At 44.3% G+C, this 25,837-nt stretch overlaps 1 protein-coding gene across 1 annotated transcript in view; it reads left to right on the forward strand.

The window, feature by feature from the left end:
• Positions 1–25,837, forward strand: part of TBXAS1 (thromboxane A synthase 1) — a 143,908-nt gene that overhangs the window by 47,933 nt on the left and 70,138 nt on the right. Inside the window, exon 4 of the mRNA XM_046668769.1 lies at positions 14,032–14,128. Coding sequence (XP_046524725.1) covers positions 14,032–14,128 — 97 coding nt within the window. The remainder of the gene's footprint in view (positions 1–14,031; positions 14,129–25,837) is intronic.

Below are 25,837 nucleotides of genomic sequence, written 5' to 3' on the forward strand. Positions count from 1 at the left end.
TCTGGGGTTCCTGCTCCAGCCTCCTGGCCTTTTCAGAGCTGATGCTATCTTGTGTCAAGCCTCTCTCTTCATATTCTGAGTCCACACGTCATTTGGGGAAAGGAGATTTTTGCCATACACTCTTACACAAATATACGTCCTGCGTGTATTCTACATAAGAGGACACACACCCACTCACACACACACACACACACACACACACAGCTCCCTCCAATGCCCGAGAATCTACGTGCCTGAGCATAACTGCGTGGGCACAAATATTCAGGGACAGCCAAATGACTATTTTAATGTTTCTTTGTCCCTGCGGTGCCATCTAACTATTTATTTAGTAGCTTGATGTTGTTTGCATCAACAGCTTTGCCTTATAGGCTGTTCTTCATGTTTATGATTCTTACTGTGAAAAAAATTGCTTGCCTAACAACTGTTCTGAATTTGTTTTTTCTTTATTTTTATTTATCTATTCCCCACTGAATTAAATTTGCACCAAGGATGGTAACTTGAATTGGACTCTTCAGTGTCCTTCAGGATTTCTATACACTTCAATACATCTCTTAATTACTCTTTTTTTATTGTTATGAGATATACATATATACTCATGCTCACACAGGCAGATTGGTTTGTAGCTTACCTCTGCCTGTCTGCCTCTGGGGAATAAGTTTTATTAACTGAATAAATTAAATGGGCGGTCTATTCAATAGAGAGGTTTATCGTCTTAGGTTTGTTTCAGATAATTTTCCCCCTTGCCACCCAATTCCCTCCTTTAGCCATAGCTCTGTTTGAGAAAGCTTTACTGTAGCTTGTCGTAGTCGTAACTCGTCAGGAGTAGAAGCGCTACTTCCTCTTATGGATGAAGAAGCTGAGGGTCAGGGGAGAAGCTATGAAGTTCGTGAGCCATGAACTCATGGAAGGTGGAGCATCGCTTGAACCCGTGTCTGCTGGCCACCAGGCCTGGGATCTTTGCTCGGGGGCATGAGGCCCTCTGGTAGGACCCTGCCACCATCCACACACCAAGCCATTGCTGTGGTCGGGGGGCTATCACAGAGCACGTATTTGCATGTTTTCCATGGGTGTGGCTGGGATAAGTTGGGTGAGGGAAGCTCAGGAGATGGCATGGCGGCAGGGCAGATCACAGGTGGGTGCCCTCTGTCTCCTGGACTCCCCTGGTGGAGTCGTGGTTCTTTGGCTTTTTCTGGGCTGACTTGTGTGATCTTGGACCCGAGTCCTCATTGACCCCCTACTCTTACCACCTAGAAACCCACCTCGGGACTGACTGAGCATATGCCCAGCAGTAGCTAAGAAGGTCCCTCAAGAAGGTAGTGAGATCTGATTTTCTGCCTGGATAGCTGGGAAATCTACCAGATGTAGAGACTGTGACCCCAAGACTCAAGGGACTGGCCCAGAGTCACCAAGTTCCAACTCCTAATGCATTGCTCTTTCTACCATCAGTTGTCAGCTCTTTCTGGGAGGGATGTCCCCTTCTCCCCTCTTTATGACCTTTCCCAGACTGTGCTCAGGGTCTGTGTCCATATCTTTGAATGGCACAAAGTCAGAGGGGACGTTTTCCCCTACATCAGGAAGAACGCACACTGGCTCCACCCTAGACACTGTCCACTCAACAGATATTTCAGTCTTCACCATGTGTATAGCAAGGAGTTGATGGCAGTGGGAGAGACCACCCCTCTCTTCCAAAAAATGGATCACTCCTTTCTCTTTTCCTGAGGAAATCTGGCCTCTAATTTAGAAGAAAAACACAGACATGGGCCAAGCTGCACAGGAATGCCAGGGAGTCAGAGACTGGATACTACGTGATTAAACAGACAACCTGAGGCCGTGAACTGGGTAGAACCACGGGCCAGTGAAGGCAGAGAAGGCTTCTAGGAGGAGGCAGTACTTGAGCGTGGTCTTGAAGGATGAACAACAGGGAGATGAAGAGGAACAGGGAAGAATGTTCTACTCAGTAAGAACAGTTAAAGAAAGACCTGGGGGTGGGAATGGTTAGAGCAAAGGAAGCTGACAGCTGGACACAGAGTCAAAGATGAATCAGCCAGTTGCCATCACATGACCCTGAAGGGAGGCTGGAGGCTCTCTGCTGACCACACTCTCAGCAAGGAAAAAAGTCCTTCCTGAAGGGGCATCTGAGTGGCCCATCTTGGTGTCACCATGTCAAGGAAACTTTGATTCTAATGAAGTCTTCAGCAGAGCCAGCGGAGTGCAGTGGGAAGGTGATCTGAGAGCTCTGCACACTCAGCTCCCCCACAGGCGACCCTGCACAGCCGGACCTGAGACTCATAGCACCAGCCACAGAGGTAGGCACGCAGGCGAAAAAGTCAGTACAGCGGACCCGCAGGCGGACACCTCTGCCACAGGGGTGGAAGAGAAACAGAAAGGTTGGGCCACAAGTTTTAGAAGGAACACGGAACAGGTGACTTTTGGAATGCAGGATAAAGGTGCGTAAAGAGAAACAAAGCTCTGAGGTTTCAAGTCTGGCTTTAAATCTACCAGTAGCAGAAACTGGGAAGTCAGGAGGATAAGAAGTGGTTTCCCAGAACTAGAAAGGAAAACTCAAAACCATCCTTCCATTGACTCCTATGTGTGAGGCACTCTGCTAGCTTCTTGAAGATGCAAGGAAAATAAGATAGGGCTTTGTCCTCAAAGAATTCAGAGTAGTCAGGAGCCTGTCAATAAATAAAAGAGTGAGATGCAAATCAGCGGAAGAATGGACCACGTGCTATGAAAACTGTGAGGATGGAAGGGTCTGAGAAGGCTCCACAGAAGAGGGGACAGGTGACCGGACTGTCAGAAATGTTTTCCAACCTAACAAGATGCAGACTGTGACTTTAGAGCGACTATCGAGTGGGAAGGAAGGGGGCATGGAGAGGTGCTGCAAATTTGGGGAACCACAAATAGCTTCTGGTAGCAACAGTGTGTGGCTGGTTCCCAAACTGTGTGCCGAGGCATCCCAGGGTGCCACAGGAAATCCACAGGGGCTTCCTGGGATATTCTAAATATTCATGGAGAACACAGTGACATCTGTTGGTCACTGGGAAAACTACTCTCATTTTTTTGTGTATTCATTTTTCAAATGTCCTCTAAGTTGTTAAAACATGAATAATTATTAAGTTGTTTGGACTTATCTGCTTAAAAACGAGACTGTTATGTACTTCTTCTGGCCTTGGGGGAATATGAAAAATTACTGAGTCATTAAGGTTGTCATAAGTGCTGTGAATTGAGAAAGCTTGGGAATCTTGGAGGAAGAAGCGTAGGGCAGAGAAAGGTTGGGAGCTCCTGCTGGGCCCCTCATTACAGGCCAATAAGCTTGGACCTGTCGCTTCAAACAATGGAGAGCCGTTAGAGGTTTAGCATGAATGGGACAACATAGTCAGCTTCTGTTTCACAAAGGTAGATTTGGCCTTGAGCAGAGAGTTGGTCTGGAGGCAGAGAGGCCTCTTGGGAGCTACTGCAGTGGTCCTGGTGAGAGAGACGGGAACTGAACCCAGCGGCATTAGAGGTTGGGACTGGAATACAGCATGCCCCATTAACATTATGGAATTTTTATTGCACACCCAATACTAGTAAATGCTAGACATAAAAGGTAAATAAGACAAGGGTCCTGTGTTTAAAGCAGTCACAGTCAACTGAAAAGTCAGCCAAGAAAACATACAATTAGAATTCGTGGAGAACCATCAGGAGTTAACCAGGCAAGAGGAAAAGGAGTGCTGTTCCAGGAAGGCAGGGGGAACAGCATGTGCAGAGGTATGGAGGTAAGGGAGGATGGAGGGTCTCAGTAACTCAGGTTGATCGTCAGCACTGGCGCTTAGGGTGATGGGAAATAAGAAGTGACGAGGCCAAAGAGTAAGGCAGGGGCTAGTTGTGAAGGACATTGTATGCCATACTAAAGACTCCCAAAGGCTTTGGCCTTGATGGTGACAAACCACTGAAAGGTTTTAAATAAGGAGGTGACAATCAGATTTGTATTTTACAAAGTCTTAGGCAGATAACTGAGTCGGGGCCCGTGTGTAGACAAGCAGCAAGTCAGGAAGGCAAGCCAGAATGATGGAGACATAAATCTCTAAGTGAGAGGTCCAAAGTGCATCTGGGAAGTGAGGGACCAGACGCTCTCCTAGCCGGAGTCTGACTAGGGCAGGAGAAAGGAGGCGAACAGACCCCAGGCACCCCAGAGAGGAGAAGGCCTGAAACAGGGCTGCTTCAGTCCATCAAGCTCTGTAGAGCTCTGTGAGTTCAGGGCCAGCCCCAAGGCATGAGCGCCCTGAGGCTTCCCACGCAGAAGGGCACACCCTGCTCGGAGTGACAGATGGGAGTCGGAGGAGGCACCTCCAGACTCCAAGGGCCTGTGACTCTGTCACTGGCTCCTCAAGAAAAGTATCCCTAGCAGCTGGAATCTGCTCTGCCACTCAGCTAACTGAAGCTGCCCCTGATCCACTGACAGGTTGGATAGCAAGATGCCTCAATGAGCCGAGCAGGGACAGATCCCCAGGACTCCACAGGCTGTACCTTCTCCATTGCGCTGTCAGACAGACGTACGTTCAGACCCCTTCTGCAAATGTGTGTGTCTGTGGGGGGTGTCAGCATGACCTCTCAAGTGTGGCCCACCTGCCGGGGTGTGCAGGGCCCTTCACTTCTGATGGGGAGGTTATCACGACCAGCATTTGCCTAAAATTTCACTGTGGACAAATCATCCTCGTGTTTCTCATCTGACCCTCAAAGGAACACATCAAAGAAACGGGCTCAGGAAGGTTGTGGTTTGCTCAAGGGGACACCACTGTTAAATCACAGGGCAGGACCTTGAACCCGAGCCCTGGCAGCTGCACCACGGCCAACCCCCACCCAGACTCTTGACAGACCAGTCTGTGAGGCCAATCCACTGAGAAATCCCTTGGTTTTTTTCTTTTTCTTATTACAAAAGTCACATGCGCTCATTATAAAATACTGGAACATTAAAGAAACACACAACATGACAAGTCAAAGTCCCCCACAATTTAGTCCTCCAGATATGCGCCCTGTCTAATACATCTTCCTCTAGATTCCTCTCGATTTTTTCCAGGGATGTTACTAACACACCCAGCACAGTGCCTGCCACAGCGTATGTGCTCTATAAATGCTTATTGAATGAACGAAGTAATAGTCAGATAGACTATTACTTATTTCCACAACTATACGTGCTATGTTACAGTGTGCTTTTCTATTCCACTGTGTAGCTTGGACATCCTTCTGTGGCCGCGCCCGTAGGTGCCTCCCAGTAAACAGCCTTTATAGCTCGCTCGCCCCTGACAGGGGCAGCCCCTCTGGAACAGGGCCAGCCATAGGCTAGTACCAGCAGTCTACCCTGCCTTGGTTCCTGGAAGGCAGTTGTGAACTATTTTTGTTGAACTGACTGGTCAGGTTTTTTTACAAAAAGAAAACTGCTAATTAAACAAGTCAAGCAAGTGTTATTTTTGTCTGCACAATACTTTACTGATTTGCCTAAATTTCCTCTTCAACCAGGTGCTTTGGAGTTGAATAAACAAATTCTTATGTGCATAAATAAATTTAAATGAATAACTGGCTAAGAATTTTTTGTCCCAAAAGGTGACTATGTATACACCTGGGGTAGAGGGAAGCAAGAATTTACCTTCGTAACTGGGCTGGGGTTTCTGGTCCATTAAACAAGAAGCTGCTCTGAATTTCCACCTTTAAAAGACACAGTCTGCACAGCTGGAGGCCGGGCTGTTTTCTCTTGCACGCCTATTCAGCACTGGAGCTGCTCCGCAGACAGGGCCCACCTGGGAGAAGAGTGTCTGTTGAGTAGATGGCAGTGTGGTTAGCAGTGAGGGGCCCAGGCTTTGGCAGCTGTCAGACTGGGGTCAAGTCCCAGCAACTAACTTAACCTCTCTAAGTCTCAGTTTCCTATTCTGAAAAGTGGGTATAATAACTACCCCATCCATTTTCTATGAGGCTTAAGTGAGATAATCCAGGCAATGCTCTTAGCACAAGACCTGGCAGGCAGGAAACATTCAATTAACACTCATAACTGTGGTCACTTCAAAGGTTCTGAGAAGGGTCCTCGACCCATTCAAATACTTCAATGATATAGGAAGTTCCTTCACACCCTGTGGAGAGTAGACTTAAAATTCAAATATCATACTTTAATCTCCTTTTTAATTCACAGCAATTATAGGATTTAAAGCTACAGCAAACTGCAGAGATTGCCTAGTTTACTCGCACATTTCAGAGGCGAGGAAGCTGAAGTGCAGGGCATTCGGGACCTGCCCCCGAGGGCTGTCTGAGTGAGGTGCAGGGCTGGATGATCCCGGATCCAGCCTCCTGAGCTCTAGTGCGTATTGCTTTACAGTATACCACTCCATCTCAGGAAGCAGTAAGACATCCCCAAACATTCACACCAAGGTACAAAACTGAGATCAGATCCTCTTGGGGGAGGATGTTTTGAGAGGCAGAATGGCATCCAGTATTCACAAGGTTGAGAAGGAAAAGGGGGACCATATTAGTTAGAACTTCTGGATTACAAATAATAGAGACCTGACTCAAACGAACTGACACACACACACTAACTTTAGCTTGGAGGATCCAGTGAAGATGCGGGAGGTAGAGCCTTGAACCAGACTTTGTATTTCCTCAACACTCTCTCTGATGTCTTAAATCTGCCTGCCCCTGTTAGCTCCTTCTGCAGACAGTTCTCACCATGTGGTAGAAAAATGGCCACGAACAGCCCTGGATTCATATATTCCTAGTTCAGCAGCTCCAGGAGAAAGACAGAGCTCTCCCCCTACCCCCTCACAGCCTCCATGTATACATCCAGTGAAGGATTCTGACTGACCCTGACTGGGTCATGTGTCCACCCCGTGGACCAGTCACTGTTGCCAAGGAGATGAGATACTAGGATTGGCCAAGCCTGGATGGTGAGTCCATCCCCATGACCAGAAGGACAGGGTGCTATCATTGACAGATCTTCAAGAACTGTGAAGAATGGGGGAGGGTGCTTCCCTAAGGAGAGCCAGGGAGACAAAACCAGTGGGGCCATCCCCCGCACCCAAAGGGAAGGCCTGAAAAAAACAGCTTCATTTACATGTTTCTCTGTTCAAGATATTTCCAGGAGCTCCTCAAACTATGAGTGTGTGTGTAAATATAAATTCACAAGATTACACAATTTACATGTAAAATGGGGCCAGTTTTCTCACGAGGTTCATAAACCAGCTCTGAAGCAATTCTAAAGGAATTGTGACAAAATTGTTTTTAGCGTGAGCAATATTACTAGAAAAATGCACAAAGACTCCCAAGGTGACCACTTGGAAGGACAACTTTCATTTGAATGTAGAAGTATTATTTTGGTTTTCTGAAAATCCAGGTTATGTATAAAATTATTTTGATAATAACTAAATCAATACAAATATATTACCAGAATATGTTGGCACCCCAGCGGAAATGCTTTCCTTTTAGATCTAAGAATTTAGGGAAATGAGAATGGGCATGCACTTTGGTTAGATATAGAGCAGGGTTTTTAATTTGAGGTTTGTGGGTCCCCAACCTGGTTACCGTCAATCACATTAGGATCCCCCTGGGGATCTTGTTAAAATTAGAGGGGGCTGGGTCCCACCCCAGATGCTCTGATCAGGTAGGTCTGGGTGGGGCCATGCATCATTATTTTCTGGGTGCTCGAAAGACGGTTTTGACCTGCCACTGAGGCTGAAAGCCCCTGCCTTGGCACAGCCTTTCTCAGAGTGCAGGATTAGTCTTCTGGCATCGGAATCTGGAAAGCCTGTCAAAATGCAGACTCCTAAGCTCCTAGATCTGACTTGGTGAGGAGCAGAGCTGTGACTCCGTAGTTCATTAAGCTCCCAGGTAACTTAAAAAAATTTTTTTGGAGATAATTATAGATTCACGGGAAGCTGAGAAAAAATGTGCAGAGAGGTCCTGTGTACCCTTTACCCAATGGTAATTTCTCCCAGTGGTAACCTCTTGCATAACTAGAGTACGTTATCAAAACCAGGAAATTGACATTGGTATAAGCCACAACGCTTATTCAGATTTTATCATTCGTGTGTGTGTAATGTTATCACATGTGTAGATTTGTGTAACCACTACTGCAGCCAAGATACAGAACTGTCCCATCACCACAAGGCTTTCTAGAGCGACCCTTTATAGCCACACCAACACATCACTAACCCCATTCCTAACCTCTGGAAGCTAACTTATTCTCCACCTATATAATTTTGTTATTTCAAAAACATTATATAAATGGAATCATATAGTATGTAACCTTTTGAGATTGGCTTTTTTTTCACTCAAATAATTTCCTTGAGATTCATCCAAGTCATTGCATGTATCAACAGTTTGTCCTTTTTTATTGCTGCATAGTGTTCCACTGTATGGATACACCATAGTTTAACCATCCACCCATTGAAGAACATTTGAGTTATTTTCAGTTTTTGTCTCTTATGAATAAAGCTACTATGAACATTCACATACATGTTTTGGTTGAACATAAGTTTTCATTTCTCTGAGACAAATGCCCAAGAGTGCTATTGCGGGTCATACGGTAAGTACATGCTTAGTTTTATAAGAAACTGCCAAACTATTTTCCAAAGTGGCTGTACCATTTTACATCCACACCAGCAATGTATGAATGATCCAGTTTTTCCACACGCTCTTCAGCATTTGATTTCTTTTTTTATTTTTGCCATTCTAATAGATGTCTGGTGATAGCTCATTGTGGTTTTAATTTACATTTCCCAAATAGCTAGTGATATTGAACACTTTTTCATGTGCTTACTTGACGTCTGTATATCTTGCTCAGTGAAATGTCTGTTCATGTCTTTTGCCCATTTTCTAATAGAATTGTTTGTATTTTAACTGTCGAGTTTTGAGAGTTCTTCATATACTCCACATGCAAGTCCTGTGTCAGATATGTGGTTTGCAAATATTTTCTCCCAGTATATAGCTTGTCTTTTTATCTTTGAAGAAGGTCTTTCAAAGAGTAAAATATTTTTATTTTGATGAAGTCTAATTTATCAATCTTTGTGTTTCATGAATTATACTTTTGGTGTCAAGTATAGGAATTCTTTGCCTAATCCTAGATCCCAAAGATTTTCTTATAAAAGGCTTATAGTTTAATGTTTTAAGTAATGTCCATGTTTAGTGTTTTAATTTAATGTCCATGATCCATCTTGAGTTAATTTTTGTATAAGGTGTGATGTTCATTTTTTGCCTATGTAAGTCCAATTGCTCCTGCATCACTTGTTGAAAAGATTATCCTTCCTCCATTGATTTGCTTTTGTTTCTCTGTCAAAAATTAGGTGAGGATATTTGTGTGGGTCTATTCCTGGCGTCTCTATTCTGTTCCATTCATCTATGTGTTTATCTCTCAGCCAATTTTACACAGTCTTGACTAGTGTAGCCAAGTCTTGGAATCTGGTGGAATGAATCCTCCTGCTTGAGTCTTCTTTTTCAAAATTGATTTAGTTATTATAAGTCCTTTGCCTTTTCATATAAATTTTAGAATAACCTCTTCTAGGCTTGCAAAAATTCTTACTGTGACTTTGATAGGAATTGCATTAAGCCTATAGATCAGTTTTGAGAGAACTGACATCTTTACAATGTGGAGTCTTTCAATCCATGAACATGACATATCTCTCCATTTATTTTGGTCTTCTTTGATTTCTTCCATCAGCGTTGTAAATGGAATTCTGTTTTAATTTTGGCTTTCACACGTTCATTGTTAGTATATAGAAATGCTAAATATGTGTGTTTATTGATGTTGAATCCTGCAACTTTGCTGGACTCATTAGTCCAGGATTTTTTTTATTCCTTAGGATTTTCTATGTGGACAATCATGTCATCTGAAATTAGGCAGAATTTTATTTATTCCTTTTCAATCTATATGCTTTTAATTTGTTTTCCTTGACTTATTGTCGCCCTGGCTAGAACTTCCAGTACTATGTTGAATAAGAGTAGTGAGAGTCGACATCCTTGCCTTGTTCCCAATCTTAGGAGAAAGCATTCAGTCTTTCACCATTAACTATAATGTTAGTTATTTTTTGTAGGTTTCTTGTAGATACTCTTTATAAAGTTGAGAAAGTTCCCCTCCATTCCTGAGAATTTTTATCACGAATGAGTGCTGGATGTCATCAAATGCTTTTTCTACATCAACTGATATGATCATACAGCTTTTCTTTTTTATGCAGTTTATATGGCAGATTATATTGATCGAGTTTGGCATCTGATTTGCGGATATTATGTTGAAGATTTTTATGTCCTAAGTTCATAAGGGATATTGGTCTATGGCTTTCTTTTTTTTGTACTGTCTTTTTCAGGTTTTGATATCAGGGTAATACTAGCCTCACAAATTGAGTTGGGAGGTGCTCCTTCTTCTTTTATTTTGTGTTAATTCTGTTAAATGTTTGGTAGAATTCTCCACTGAAACCATCTGAGCTGGGAGATTTTTTTCCAGGAAATTTAAAATTATGAACTCAATTTCTTTTATGGTTACAGGATTCAGGTTGTTTATTTTATTTTGTTTGAGATTCAGTAGTTTGTAGTTGTCAAGCTGTCAAATTTAATGCTGTAAAGTTATTTGTAGTAGTCCCTTATCCTTTTAATGGCTGCATGATCTGTGGTGACATCTTACTTCATTCCTGATATTGGTATCTTCTCTCTTTTTATCTTTGTCAGTCTTGCTAGATGTTTATTAATTTTACAGACTTTTTTTCCAAAGAACTAGTTTTTTGTTTCATTAATTTTCTATTGTTTTTCTGCTTTCAAATTCGTTGATGCCTGTTCTTTTCTTTTTTATACCCTTCCTTCTTCTTGATTTAGGTTTTCTGCTCTTCTTTTTCTAGTTTCTGGAGAAAGAAACTTAGATTATTCATTTAAGATCTTTCCTCTTTTCTAGGGTAGTACTTAGTGCTATAAATTTCTCTCTCAGCACTGTTTGCTTTAGCTGCAACCACCAATTTCTTTTTTTTTTAAGATTTTATTTTTTTTCCCCAAAGCCCCCCGGTACATAGTTGTATATTCTTCGTGGTGGGTCCTTCTAGTTGTGGCATGTGGGACGCCGCCTCAGCATGGTTTGATGAGCAGTGCCATGTCCGCGCCCAGGATTCAAACCAACGAAACACTGGGCCTCCTGCAGCGGAGCGCGTGAACTTAACCACTCGGCCACGGGGCCAGCCCCAGCAACCACCAATTTTGATATGTTATCTAATTATTTCATTATATTTATAATTATAATATAGTAATGTGTTTGTTTTCTTTTATTCCTCTATTTCTTGTTTCACTTTTCTTGCCTTCTTGTGAATTATTTGAATATTTTTTAGATTCTGACATTAAAAATTTTTTGTATATCACTTTGTATAGTTTTCTTAGTGGTTGCATAAATATACATTTGTAATTTGTCACTGTCTACTGGTATTGATGCTTTATCCCTTTTAGTGACATGGGCAAACCTTACTTCCATTTTGATCCCTTTTCCTTTATTAATTTTTAAATATATTTATCTTAAGTATTTCTTCTAAGTATACTGAACACCACATTAGATAGTGTTATAATTTTTGCTTCTATCATCAAGTGTAATTTAATAAACTCATAAGAGGGATAATGTATAAATTTTACCCATTCCGTTGTTCTTCTTTCCTTTCTGAAGTTCCAGGCTTTCTCTGTTCTCATTTCCCTTCTGTTTGGAGAGCCCCTCTAGCCATTCTTAAGGAGTAGATCTGCTAGTGACAAATTCTCTTAGTTTTCCTTCATGTGACAATGTTGTTATTTCCTCTTTTTTCTTGAAGGATGTTTTCACCAGATATAGAACTTGTGATTGACAGTTCTCTTCTTTCAGCATGTGAAATATGTGCCAATTGCTTCTGGCTTCCGTGTGTGTGTGTGTGTGTGTGTGTGTGTGTGTGTGTTTAAAGATTGGCACCTGAGCTAACATCTGTTGCCAATCTTCGTTTTTTTTCCTCTTTTTTTCCTTCTTCTCCCCAAAGCCCCCCCAGTAGAGAGTTGTATATTCTAGCTGTATGTCCTTCTGGGTCTGCTCTGTGGGACGCCGCCTCAGCATGGCTTGATGAGCAGTCCAAGGTCCGTGCTCAGGATCAGAACTGGAGAAACCCTCGGTCGCCGAAGTGGAGTGCACGAACTTAACCACTCGGCCACGGGGACAGCCCCGTCCTTGGTTTCTGATATGAAATCTCCTGTCCTTTAAATTGGTATTCCTCATAGATAATACATCTTTTCTCTCTGGCTGCTTTCAAGATTTTTTTCTGTTTTTAGTTTTCAGAAGTTTAATTATAATATGTCTTGGCATGGATTTCTTTGAGTTTCTCCTATTTGGGATTCTTGAAACTGTAAGTTTATGTCTTTTGACAAATTGGAGAAATTTTCAGCCATTATTTCTTCAAACCCTGGGTGACTTTTAAGCATATTTTAATTTTGAGAAGTGTTACTTTAGACTGGGCTTCAGGAGTCCAAGAACGCCTTGAATTGTATACAAAATGCTGCCAATGTCCACTTTTCTTAGGAGAATGTCCACAGCTTTCACTAGATTCTCAAAAGATTCCATGACACTCCTCACAAATTTTATAGAAGCATTGGTTTATGGCTTCATTGGGTTCTTTTTGGTCTGCTTGGTCAAAACCAGTAAAAAACTAGTTAGTATCATTTCTTTCCTTCTACCACTTCCATTGAATTCCTGTATCCCAAAGATTCCCCCAACAGCTTTGGAAAATGTGATTACTCAGGCGAATATTTTCTGAGTGCCTAATATGCGCCAGACAAATATTTTTCCCGTAGACAGTGAGAAGGAAAGGAGTTATAAAATTAAAGCCATTTTTAGCTTACGAAAAGTTCCGAGTAACTAGGAATTCGGAGTAAACTTTGTTGTTTTCATGTCTTGTGACTTTACTCTTTAAAATCTGTCCCTTACTGCTCTGAGCTAGATACGGCAGCCGTCAAATTACACCCTGAAAGTATAATTTCACACACTAAAAACATGGCATGATGCAGTGGACCCACTGGTCATCACTCTGGTTTGCTTTATGCAGTTGATAGCCGAGGACTCTTAGTTCCTCAAGCAGGCTCATCCCTGGACAGTTGGACAGTAGATTCCTCTGCCTGGTACACCCTCCTCCAGGACTAACTCCAGTTTATCTTTCAGAACTCAGTTTGGGAAGTAGCTTCTGGGAAGCCTTTATTCTCTCTTCTCCAAGCACTGAGTTGAGTGTGCCTCCAATGTCACCCATGCTTGCCAGATGTCACACTGTATGCTGATTTTCCAATTGTCACTCCCACCAGATTGTGAGACCCTTGAAGGCTGTGACTACGTCTTGGCTGCTTTTATGTCCTCAGTACTTTAACAGATATAACAAGACATGTCCTTAAGCATTGCCTCTGGTTAGAGTTCACCACCACCAGCTGACTGGCGCATCTTCTCCTCCATGTCTTCATAAATGTCATCAGTATCCACGGAGCTCCTTCAGATATAGGTTTGGCAACGAGATGTTCAGTCCTTCACCAACAGGTTTAATCTTTCCTGAATTCTCGCAAGCATCTGTTTATTAACTCACTTTAGACTTTCTCTAAGAATCAATACAAAAGTTATGAGTCTTCTCTTCCTAGAATGTCTTTCTCTCCACTTTTGGAAACTATGGACAATGCTGACCTCTGCCATTCTCCTTCTTGGTCTTACTACTGGATCTTATGAATTCCTTAGCACTGTGTTTACATTTACAGATCTCTTTCCCATCAGGCTTCGAGCTCCTTAGGAGCAGGGACTGTGTCTTATTCATCCCAGAGTCTCCAGGGACAAGGTGGGAATCCATAAATGTTTGTGGAATGAAATTTGATGTCAGATCATCACAGCTATACTGTCTCTCATGATCAGCACATGTATTTCCTCTTCTTCTCCACATCTTTACTTCCTCTTTATCTTTTATCCTCCATTCTAGGCCACTGTGAATTCTTTTTGGAAAGGAGAAATGGGTAGATAAATACAACACATTTTAAAGTGATTTTTTTTCTTCCTCCCAGGTACTATTTTGGTCGTCGCATGGTTATCGTCATCTCTGAGCCAGACATGATCAAGCAGGTGTTGGTTGAGAACTTCAGTAACTTTACCAACAGAATGGTATGTAGTTTTCTTTTTGCATATGGATGGATGGGGAATCATTCTAAGATGCAAGGACCACAGATACCATCCAACAGGAACGTGATTGGGCCTCTCATCGGGGTTAGATCAGTTCAACTCAAAACTGAGCTCCCCAGTGAGTTCAGGTTTTCAAAAGAGATGTACAGGACTGGTACAAAAGAACAGCATTTACATTTAAAAAACGCTTCAAGAAAGCTAAAGCTCAAGAGAAGTCATGGCTAATAAAAACACTAAAACCAGGAGGGTTTTTTAAAGCTGTGTTCAAAGCCAGAGGAATCCAGAGGGCACAGGTCAAGTGACTGAGGAAGACTGAGCAAAGTTAATAAATGCCAAAGGGAAAGCAACATTTTGAGCCTCTTGCACTTACATCTTTCCCAGACAGTATAAAAGTCTTAAGGCCAGAAAGGGAAGACAAACCATATTACAGGGAAATGCGTCCCAAGGTAGCAGGAGGAGCCTGAAGGAGGGTCCCTTATGTCAGTTCAAATCTCCACTCCACTAGAGGATGTGCATATTCCATCTTTTTTAGAAAGTACATATCCTTTTTACCTTTGATGAGAAATCCCAAAGAATGGAAGAGGTGACAGCAAGTGGCAGAGGACAGTGTCGTCCATATTTTCCAAAAATAGGGAGATAGGAATTCTAGCAGAGCAGAAGAATGACCTCTATCTTGATTCTTGGAAAGAGTCCAAAGTGAATTAATAAGCACTTGCTTGTGAGAATTCAGAGAATCACTATGCGCCAAACTTTGTTTTTTCTTTTGGTCAAATTAAACTCATCTTCCATTCTTAAAGGCATAGTAGGTAATGTCTTCGCTCTTTTCTTGGTTATTTGGTAAACTTGTGCACACCTGCCATATGCCAGGCACTGTCTAGGTGCTGATCATGAAGAGAAAGAAGACTCAGTCTTGCCCTCAAGGAGCTCACAGTCTAGTGACAGAGGCAGACAGGCAAAGAGGCCAGGACAATATGGTGTGGTGAGTGCTACTATGATGGGAGACACTGCGCCGTCCAGAATGGGGACAGAGGACGGCTTATTAGATGGGAGATCCCTGGGGCTGAGTCTTAATTAGCATAGCCCCCCTGCACTCTCTTCTGGCTGAGCCACCCAGAGTGGCTTTTTCTCGTTAAATTTCATGAGAACTTATGAGATTGATACAGCTATCACCTCTATTTTATAGACAAGGAAACTAACACTCAGCAAGGTTAAGTAACAACGCTGATCACACAACTAATAGGAAGAAGAGCAGGGGTTCATTTTTCATCTCCCAACTCAAGTCCAGGGCTCTTTTTACTGCCACTACTATAACAACTGCCGCAGGTGACCTTTCTAGATTATCAAGGTTTCATTGAGTAGTTAGTTGCTCACCCAAAACATGCTCATCTTCCAGCTCCAGAGCATCATGCCCAATTCCAGACACCACATAACCACCACAAAGAGGTGACCTGGAGGGAGATGACTGCCTCGCCTGCTAACTCCATCACGTCAGAAGGGCTGAAGGAATTGTAGAAATTTAATGACTTCTCTGCTGCCTCTAGGTTCTCTTCCCCAAACATTATGTTATTCTTCTGTTCAAAGGCCCCTAAAGGTTTTGTGTGGTGTCGAAGTCTTAGAGACTGAGTCTGACCATTAAATGCAGTTGTAGATTGTTGCCCCAGCAGATTCAGCACGGAATTTTGATTAAAGAAGTGGGGGAAGGGGCTGGCCCCGTGGCCGAGTGGTTAAGTTCACGCGCTCCGCTGCAGGCGGCCCAGTGTTTCATTGGTTGGAATCCTGGGCGCGGACATGGCACTGCTCATCAAACCACGCTGAGGCAGCGTCCCACATGCCACAACTAGAAGGACCCACCACGAAGAATATACAACTATGTACTTGGGGGCTTTGGGGAGAAAAAGGAAAAAAATAAAATCTTTAAAAAAAAAGAAAGCAGTGGGGGAAGCCAGTGAGTCAAAGGGCCTGGACCACCAAGCCGCGTCCGAGTGGGCAGCAAAGGCACTCGGAGAACCTGCCATGGTTCTTGAGCAGGCCTTAGTCCCTGGGCAGTGAGATGAGATGTGGCAGCCGTATGTCTCCTTACATGACACCCAGGATGTCACCAGGGCATGAGACCCCAACAGCTGACCTGGAAGGGGGCTGCATTCTAATTAACGTGCTAGGTAGGAGCAGACATATACTCAACACACGTGTTCAAGCAGGGGAGACAAAACAAAGTTGTCCTAGCTTCAGTCAATTTCTCCTCCAAACCATTTGTCTGTCCTCCCTTACTTTCTCCACCCCTTGGACAATCTGTAGGCCCCAAACTCCAGAATATGGTTCCAATTTCCTTCTTCCACTCAACACAGTACCCTCAGGATAAAGTTCTAGTTTCCAGATGAGATTTAAGGGCTCTCACTGCTCCCCAATATAAGCGTCGCTCTAGCTGGACAGGCCCCTCCATTCTCTCTGTAACCTGCTCTGGAAAGCCCTGCCCCTGTGCCTTGGCTCACGCTGACACTCCCACTAGAACTGGAGGCAGCAGGACAGTGGGTCTTGCATTTAGTAGCAAGATGAGCTTGAGGGAATTACTTAACTTCTTGAAGCCTCTCATTCTTCCTTTGGAAAATGAGGATATGACCTGCCTTACTGGGCTGTTGTGAGGCTAAATGAGATCACGCAGACAAGCCCTGCCTTAGAAGCGGGAGAGACACGCACTCAACGTGCCTTGGCTGCTGTTAACAAGATCCTCCACCTCTCCCGCACCCATCTAAACCCTAGCTGTTCTTCAAGGCTCTCCTCAGATTCTGCCTCCTCCGTGAAGCCTCGATCCATATTTACTGTCCCCTGTCTGAACTCTTACAGCATTTATCATCGCATCACTTATTTTCACAAGTGATCCCACTGTGCCTTCTACTATTTACAGTTAAATGAAGGTATGCCTTTCACCCTAACTTGATTAGCTCTTTAAGGCTTGTACTTCTTTTTTATACCCCGTGGGCCAAACAGATAACTACCATTTAGTATCTAGTATATTCTTGTTCAAACTGAATTGAATCTCCATCAACTTGACATTCTCCCCAGAAGAACCGGGTATTTCCTGAACCTGGAGATGCAATATACTCTCCCTCTTCCAGGTCATTCATAAACACATAAAAAGACCCATCAAAAATCTCTAGGAAACCCCCATGCTTATCATCTTCCATCTGGGAATGTATCCATTTATCTTTACCCTTGTTTATCGTCTTTAAGCCAATTCCATATTCATGATAAAACAATCCTTAGTGACTCAATTTTGTAAAAACACTCTTTAGAGTGGGATTTTCTCACAGGTTTTTGAAAGTCAAATTAAATTGGGTTCTGTGGTTCCCTCTTATCCATATGCTTATTTATCTGCTCTAAGAACTCAAGGAGATTAGTGAGGCGTGATTTCTCCTTACCAACTCCACGCGGCCTTCCCTCTAATAAGCCGTGTTTACTTAAGTGTTCCGCGATTCGGCTTTATTATACATTCATTCAGTAAACATTAAACGCTTACTCCATGCAAGCTTTTACCAAATGGTCCCTTGTGATACAGAAAATACCTCAGCATATTAGTTTGATACATTAAGTGAGAGGGAACTTAAATAACGCATGGCTTCATTTTCCGACTGCGAGAACCCATCTCTGCTCACAAATCCAGGCTTGATGCATGGGTGTCCTTGACAGCCTCGTGGAGAGTGGCTGTCCTGTGGGAAGCTGGGTTCAGCTCTGAAATTTGATGTGAGCTGTAAGCATCCCATGAGGGACTGACAGAGCACACTGGCTGGAGGTAGGGTGACAACACGGGAAACTCCCTGACATACATTGGTATTGAGCAAATATTTGAATTCAAAAGTTGTTGAACGAGGGGCCAGCCCGGTGGCATAGTGTTTAAGTTTGCATGCTCCACTTTGGCAGCCTGGGGTTCACAGGTTAGGATCCTGGGCGCAGACCTAGTATCGCTTATCAAGCCACACTGTGGAGGCATCTCACGTAAAATAAAGGAAGGCTGACACAGATGTTAGCTCAGCAACAATCTTCCTCAAGCAAAAAGAGGAAGATTGGCAACAGATGTTAGCTCAGGGCCAATCTGCCTCACACACACACACAAAATTGTTGAATGAAGTATTTTTTTCAAACTCCAGAACACTGGGCTGAACAGACTGTGGGTCAGATCCAGTGTGGCAGTTCTAACGTCACGCTTTCCTGTCCACACTTATTGAGGCACTCCATTCTGTGCAGCGTCTCTGCTCCTTCTTGCCCACTTTCCAAATGGACTCCTTGAGCCTCCATCAGGGCCCTCAGAACTTCCTGAAGTCCCTTCATGGTGGTGCAACCACAGTTCACCGTTAAACCCAAATCAGTCTTCCTAGCCTTCACAGAACCTCAGTTGTCCCAGTATCTCAGGACTTGGTTATTCTTTAGATATTTTTAGTTATCTCCTGTTACCATTGGGTTCTCAGTGAAGCCATGGGGGCAGCTCCTTTTTTAATATCTGAGGAAACAGGAGCCGGGTCCGCATGACTCAGCAGAAATGGTCATAAGCAGCAGTAGGACTTCTGATTCCCAGCCTCCGCTCAAGGCCGGGAGTCAGGGAAGCTGTGGGAAGGGTGATAAGAGGGACAGTGGTCTCAGGCCCATGGCAGACTGGTTTAGCTGGATGGGGGCACGGAGAGGATGTGTCCAGTCACCAAACCTGCTGTGGGGAGCTCTGAGTTCTGGTCCAAAATAACAGCGTGGAGAGTGGGTCAGGCTGCAGGCATGCCCATTCCCAGGTTCCACCGCTTGTACGTGGAGTGTAGGTGGAAGGTGGTAGTGGCTGTATGTGTGTGGGGTGTGGGTGCCAGCCCTCAGGTCCTTACAGGCAACACAGGGGTCACCTCTCCAGGCACAGGTCCAGCCACTCCATCAACTCACAAGAGTCGCATCTAAAGCCATGTGATGGATTCGGTCATGGTTTTATCCAGAACCAAAAAAAAAAAACCCAGGGCCTGGCTGCCCCACATGTAGCCCCTCCAAGGGCTGCCTTCATCCTCTCACCACATGGTTGTTGGAATCTTAGGACGAGTTCCTGTGGAACCACAAAGCCCTCAGCTCTGGCAAAGATTACTAAAGTTCTGAGGCAAATTAGTCACTGGAAACCTGATTACCGTCTGCATGTGTGGCAGCACCCCATTACCGAGAAGAACAGGCATGTGTCAGCTCATCGCAGAGCTCCCCGGAAAGGAAGACTCCATTCAGAGCTCCAGGGGGGTCGGGTCACCTGTGCTGGGGCCACAGGGACCTGCCTGCTGGCATCTACTGAGGAGAGAGGGGGCCTCGGCAGGTTGGCCACAAAATTGTCCCCCTACCCCTGTAGCTGGTACCTCTCCACCGACAGCTTTTGAAAACTTGCTCACCTAGAGTCTCTGATATAACTAAAACACTGAGTAAACTAAAACATGCGGGTTTTCAAATGTGAGCAGTAAGACTTGCGTTGCGAGAATCGTTTTCGTGCCTGACTTAGGGACGCTCTAGCCACCTCAGTCAAACCTTGAATTCTTTTTTAACTTTGCGTTTGTTGAGAAGGGTCAACCACAGGATGGGTCCACAGCTCTGAGCGAGGCGGGGGTTCTTACTTAACATGCAGACGGCAGAGAACCAGAAACTCAGGAGTGCAACCTCATTTGCCTCCTATTTGGAGGCAGCTCTCCTTGTTCTATGCGAAACATCGTGCTCTGCACAGGAAACCCTCCAGCCTAAGCTGGAAGTTTCTAAGCCTGGGATGGGCTGCCCAGGGCAGTCCCCGGGTGACAGGACAGTGGGATACCAGCCCCCCGCAGGCTCTTCTTTCACCTACTTTTCCCACGTCTGGATATTGGCTGGTCCTAAAAAAGCCAGATCCCAGGAAGTGCATTTGATCTGTACAAAAACCTCGCTTCCCGTTTTCGACATTGTAGGTAAGTTTGAACTCTAACATCTCGAAAGGCACCAGAGGCCTCGGGAAGCCTTAGGAAAGCACGAATAGCGCTAAGTGGTACTGATCTGACTGCCCAGACGTTCTTCTGTCAATGCCAGGCAGAACTGTTTTAAACTTCAAAATCTTGTTGAAAGTGATTTCATATTTTGTGTCTTCCTAGACCCTTGGTTCAGCAGGAAGCCATCTTTATATTTTTTTTAAAAAAATAAGTAAAATCTTGTTCTTATATTTATACCTCCTCTCCCTAACTCTTGTGGTGGCTGAAGTGGAAATAGGTGTGTCAACTAGGAGATTAACCGCTAGAATTTTGAGGACAGGACAGTAAATGAGCCATAGAAGCAATTCTGGTCTCTTAATGCTTGTAATCCTGAGCATTCCGTGGAAGTCAAGTGACAGCTCTCCTTCTCATCTCCTTTTTATAACACCCTTTCCATTTCCATCTTCTCCCTCTTTTAAGTCATAGCCCAGCAGTGTGGGAAAGGCACTTGGCTTAAATTTAAAGAAATGAAACCAGATTCCAGATTTGCTCCCTTTTACTAGCTGTGTAACTTGAGCCAGTCCTTGAACTTCTCTGAGCCTGAATCTCCTCTTGTGTAAAATATGAGTGCCAGACTAGCTGACCACGTGGTTCCCAGTTCAGGTGGCAGTCGGTGCCAACAGGTAAACCATGGAGTCCCACCAGCATCCCAGAGAGCCATTTTCAGCTTCAGATGCAAGGCTCCCTCTTAGGGCCCTTCAGGAGAATTTCTTCTCCTAAGAGTGACAGGCGCTATATCAGGGACACCTTTGTCCCTCCTGACCGTTGCTTCTGGCAAGAAACTCTGCTGAGAGCTGTTGAAGATTTTCTCCAGAAGATTTAACCAGGCCCCATGACACCCTTCCCCGTAAGGAAGGACCCACGCTGTCAGGCACGCTGAGATGGAAGCACAGTTCCAAGCCTGTGCTTCCTTCCTCCTTGGGTAAACTGCTGGGCACTCTCTCAGGCAGAGCTGCCAGAGCACATTGCACGCCTCTGACCAAATCAGAAGAGGCCCCCCTTCCACCAGCTGATGCCGAGTTGGCAGACGGAGCCTGAGCTGGGTTTAGCCCCCATGGACCCCATGAGCCAGCTCCTTGAGCTACGGACACACCACACCACCTTACTTGGGAGGGGAAGGGAAGATTGTATGATTTTTATGATCATCTTCTAAGCGCAAAGGTGAATGGGTGGAAATTTTCCAGTGGGGACAGAACAATTTTACTCTTTCAAAACACCAAAATATAAGCCCTGCTTGGTTGAAATCTTTGTACAACCAGAGAGCAATAGTTATATGCTGAAAATAGCATATGTCCTCAAGTATAGAATTTGGGGTTATCCAAGTGATAGAATTCTAGAGTTTTCATTGATTATAATACAACGAGGGGCAGTGCCGGACATTTCACACACCCAGGTGAGGGGGGAGACAGGTGGTGCCTGGAGCTTCCTCCTGTGTGCAAGGTTGAGTGAGAATCAGAAAGCTAGCTTGCAACAGTGGACTTGGCCTTTTTGTGATCACGGCATACTTTCTGATATTAATATTTTTGCAGCCTACTTGACATACTCGGCAATCCTCACATCATGACCACCGATTTATAACAGCGTCTCTCAGAGTTTTTAAAAGCACCTCTCTCTGTAGACCTCTTACCTGCAGTTCTGTGTGGCTGTTTGAGGAGAACTTAACTGCCCTGCCAAGGCATCATAGAGATCAGACAGCTCTTGAGTCAACACTCTCGCATGTTCCAGGACACAAGAAAACTTTTCTTGGCCACGGCTTCATATTCTTTTATGCCTCTTATGCCTTTTTCATAACAACATGCATACTCAGTTATCACAAAAATGCTCTGCATGCCTTTTGCAGCACCCTGGGAAGAGTCAGTGGTTCTATGTGGCTCCACCAGGTCAGCAGAGAATCACTGGTTTCGCCCGTGATAAACACCTAGTAAATGGTTGCTGTCTTCATGTGAGCACAGAATGCCGAGGTATTGGTTTTCTTTAATAACTTGCTCCTCAGGATTGTATAATTCTTCGAAGTTTAAAGTTTATGCTTAGCTAGTCTAATAAGAAGTTAGATTCTATTTTAAGCGATCTTAATTGAAAAGACAGACATGTTCAACTGTCCAAGGGAAGCTTAGCAGGGGAGCCACGAGATTGCTCCTGAACCATCACTGCTCATCGGGACAGTGCTTCCTACTTACTGAAGAGTTATCAAAAAATTAATGGACTAATGTGAAAGGCACTTTGTTAGTCGTAAGATCAACAAATGTTGGTTGTAAACCACCCCATTCCAGCCCTCCAAGTCAACTGTGAGCTCCTTAAGGGCAAGGATTCCATTCTTTGTCTTGATAGTTTCAGTGCCAGCATTGTGCCTGACACACAGTGGCTGCTCAATAAATGTTCACAGCTTGCTAACACTGTGACGGACAGGATCTTAGTTGAGTGAGAGGATGACTCCTAGGTTTGGGGTGTGCATTAGAATAGGTTTTTCAAACTTTTTTGACTGTAGCCTATAGTGAGAAACATTTCACATCATGACACAGAAGACACACATATGCTCTCACACACATCCTCTCTCATGCACACACACACACACACGTGCTCTCACTCTCACACACCCTCTCATCCACTCACACATACACACTGACATACACACTCTCTTTCTAACAAACGCACCGCTATCTTGAACAAAAATTTAAGAACAAAATACTTACTCTAACTTTGTGAAACACTCTTCTGTATTTTCTACTCCATTCTATTTCTTGTTTCTCTTTCTTTTCTTTCTTTACTGCTGATTACCACCCATTACACTGATTTCATGACTGGCTATGGCAGTCTGGAACCCCCCAGCCCGAGAGTGATTGGAGGTCCCTTTTCTGAGACTCGGGACACAGGGCTAGGCTGACCAGAGTCTGACCAGTAAAGCCCTGTTTCCTTGGCTCTTCCTTCCAGGGACCAGTGTTCCCTTCCTGCCCCAACACCCACAGTCCGGCCCCCATCAAATTTCCCAGTCCCGTCCCTCTGTCCTTCAGAGGAGAGCCATCTGTACCTTCCAAGGCATCACTCAGTGAATCTAATCCATTATTATGTGTGGACAGGGCTGGGGGAGGGGGAGCAGGGAGTAACCGATAGGCACAGAGCTTCAATTTGGGGACAGAAAAAGAGTTTTGTGGATGGACAATGGTGATGGCTGCACAACAATGTGAATGTACTTAATACTACCGAAGTGTACACTTAAAAATGGCTAAGATAGTAAATTTTACGTGTATTTTGCCACAATCTAAAAATAGATACATGTGTAGACAAATTAATAAAAAAAATACCTGGAGTAGTCTCCTGGAGACAAAGTCCCAGGGTTGGAAGAGTTCTTGAAGGACATTTAGACCAAACCCCCTGGGTGCCCAAGTCTCCTGTGCAGAATTTCCAAGAAGTGGGGTATGGTCTCCAGCGATGGGGAGCTCATCACTCAAGGCAGGTTATTTTATCTTTGAACAATTCTGACTTTTGACTCTGGAAAGTTCTCCTTTCGATGAGCTAGACTTCTCCCTGTAGCTTCCACTATTGACCCCAGTTCTACCCCTCAGGGTCACAAAAACACCCTAATTCCCTCTTCCACGTAACGCATTCGATAAATATTTTTTGAGCACATACTAGTGCCATTATCTGATCTTCCAAGTCTTCTCTTCCCAGCAAAACATTCTGAAATCTGACAACTATTTTCTATGATATTATGTCATGTTCTCTCACCATCCGACTGCTCTTCAGAAATGACCAATTTGCTGCTCTCTCTCTTAAACCATCTAGAAAGGAAAACATTATTTTACCCAATGCCCCTCAAATTTTCCCGTAAAAAATGGAGAATTCTAGTGGAAGTTGGAGGCTGAAGGGAGAGCACTGTCATGGCAGGTTGGTGAGGGGGACATCTGAGGGCACTGCTGACGTATTGCATGGAAGGCTAGATTCATCCTCCAGATGCAAGATAAAAAGTATTGGGGATCCAATAGTTAGGTCTGAAGGACAGATACAAAATCCAGCCAATCTTTGCTCCTACCTCTAATTTATTCTGTGTCATCAGAACCCCATAAACCATCACCCAGCTTTCCTTGGAGTGAAATGCTTTATTACACATAGCATGGCATTAAGACAGGGCGTTTGCGAGTATAAAATATACATAATGTATGATTTCCTCCTTTGATTCTGGAACCTAAACAAATGGGTTATGTTCCAAAAATTCCATAAAACTACAATTCTATATAGTGACCATGGCACTCTTAAAGCATTTCTTTCTATATATAGAGAAGTACTCCTCTGCAGAAAAATATCCCAGCAACTTGGTTATAATATATAATTAAATCCCCCGTAGATACTTTGCAGTTATGTTTTATAGCTTATTTTGAGTGTTCATATTTTATCAGAAAATTATAATTTTCCTCTAAATAGGAATTTTTACAAGGCTTTTGAATTATGATGGCTGGCTTCATGTTTCAACTATAATTAAAGCAGTGAAAAGAAATAGCGAAACCGTACATCACAGGTGGTTCTGAAGGGTGCTTGGTGCTCCAACCTCCCTGCCTCCCCACACCCTGCAGCCCTGGGGCTGGGGGTGCTCCCACCAGCTGTGGGGCCCCAGTTTTGACCTCTTGGTGGGAGTAGCTGCTTTCAGAAAGGAACAGAATGGCCAGAGAAGAAGAGATGAGGAGACCTCATCCTTTGCAGTCTTCCAGACTCAGCTTGAATATCTCCTCCTCAGAGATGCTTCCTGACCATTTAGTCCCCTATCATTGTCTCACTTCTCCCTATTTCTTCCTTCATAACACATGCACTTTCTCATGAACGGTAATGATATCTATTTGCTAGTTTATGAGCTTACTGTCTGCTTCCCCATCAGCCATCAACTCCATGCAGCCCAAAGCAATGAATTCTTTATTCAACACTACATAGCATATATTAGACATTCAGCAAATGTTTGTTGAATGAGAAAAATGAATGAATAAATGAATGGAAGAACACAGAAAGATCCTGACAGGAGTTCTCCTGGAAGCAGCTTTGTTGGGATATGCTTCCGAAGGACTCTCCTTTGTCCCCCTCCCCCTCCCCCCCGCCTCCCCCCCTTTCCTCCCCCCCCCCCCCCCCCCCCCCACACACACACCAAGGACCCAGACACATAGTCTGTTAGCTCCCGGACCAACCTGACCCGTCCAGCCACACAAAACCTCTTGCTACAAAGTTCAGACGTGAAGCTCCAGCCCAGGCAAGCCTAGCCCACACCCAGAAGCCTGCTGTTGGGTCCTCGGGGAACCCTCACTCAGTAGAGGGGCTGCAGAACACACAGAAGCTGCTGAGTTATTTATACAGTGGTGACCACATTGTAACAGGGTAGAACCGGGCCAGCAGAGCTTACCCACCTGCTCCCTCTGGGTCCTCAGCCATGAATCTTTAGATCAGTACCCATGAGCCATTACATTTTTCTTCTGCGTCCTTGCGAGAGAAACCTCCTAATTCGCTGGTCATTGGTGGACTTTAATCAGAGTGTTTGTCATGGACCTATATTGCCATCAAGCTGGCTTTTGGGGGCCGGCTCCGTGGCTGAGTGGTTAAGTTCGCGCGCTCTGCTGCGGCGGCCCAGGGTTCAGATCCTGGGCGCAGACATGGCACCACTCGTCAGGACACGTTGAGGTGGGGTCCCACATCCCACAACTAGAAGGACCTGCAACTAAGATAT

Source organism: Equus quagga, chromosome 8 (assembly GCF_021613505.1).
Source record: "Equus quagga isolate Etosha38 chromosome 8, UCLA_HA_Equagga_1.0, whole genome shotgun sequence".
NCBI classification, from domain to species: domain Eukaryota; kingdom Metazoa; phylum Chordata; class Mammalia; order Perissodactyla; family Equidae; genus Equus; species Equus quagga.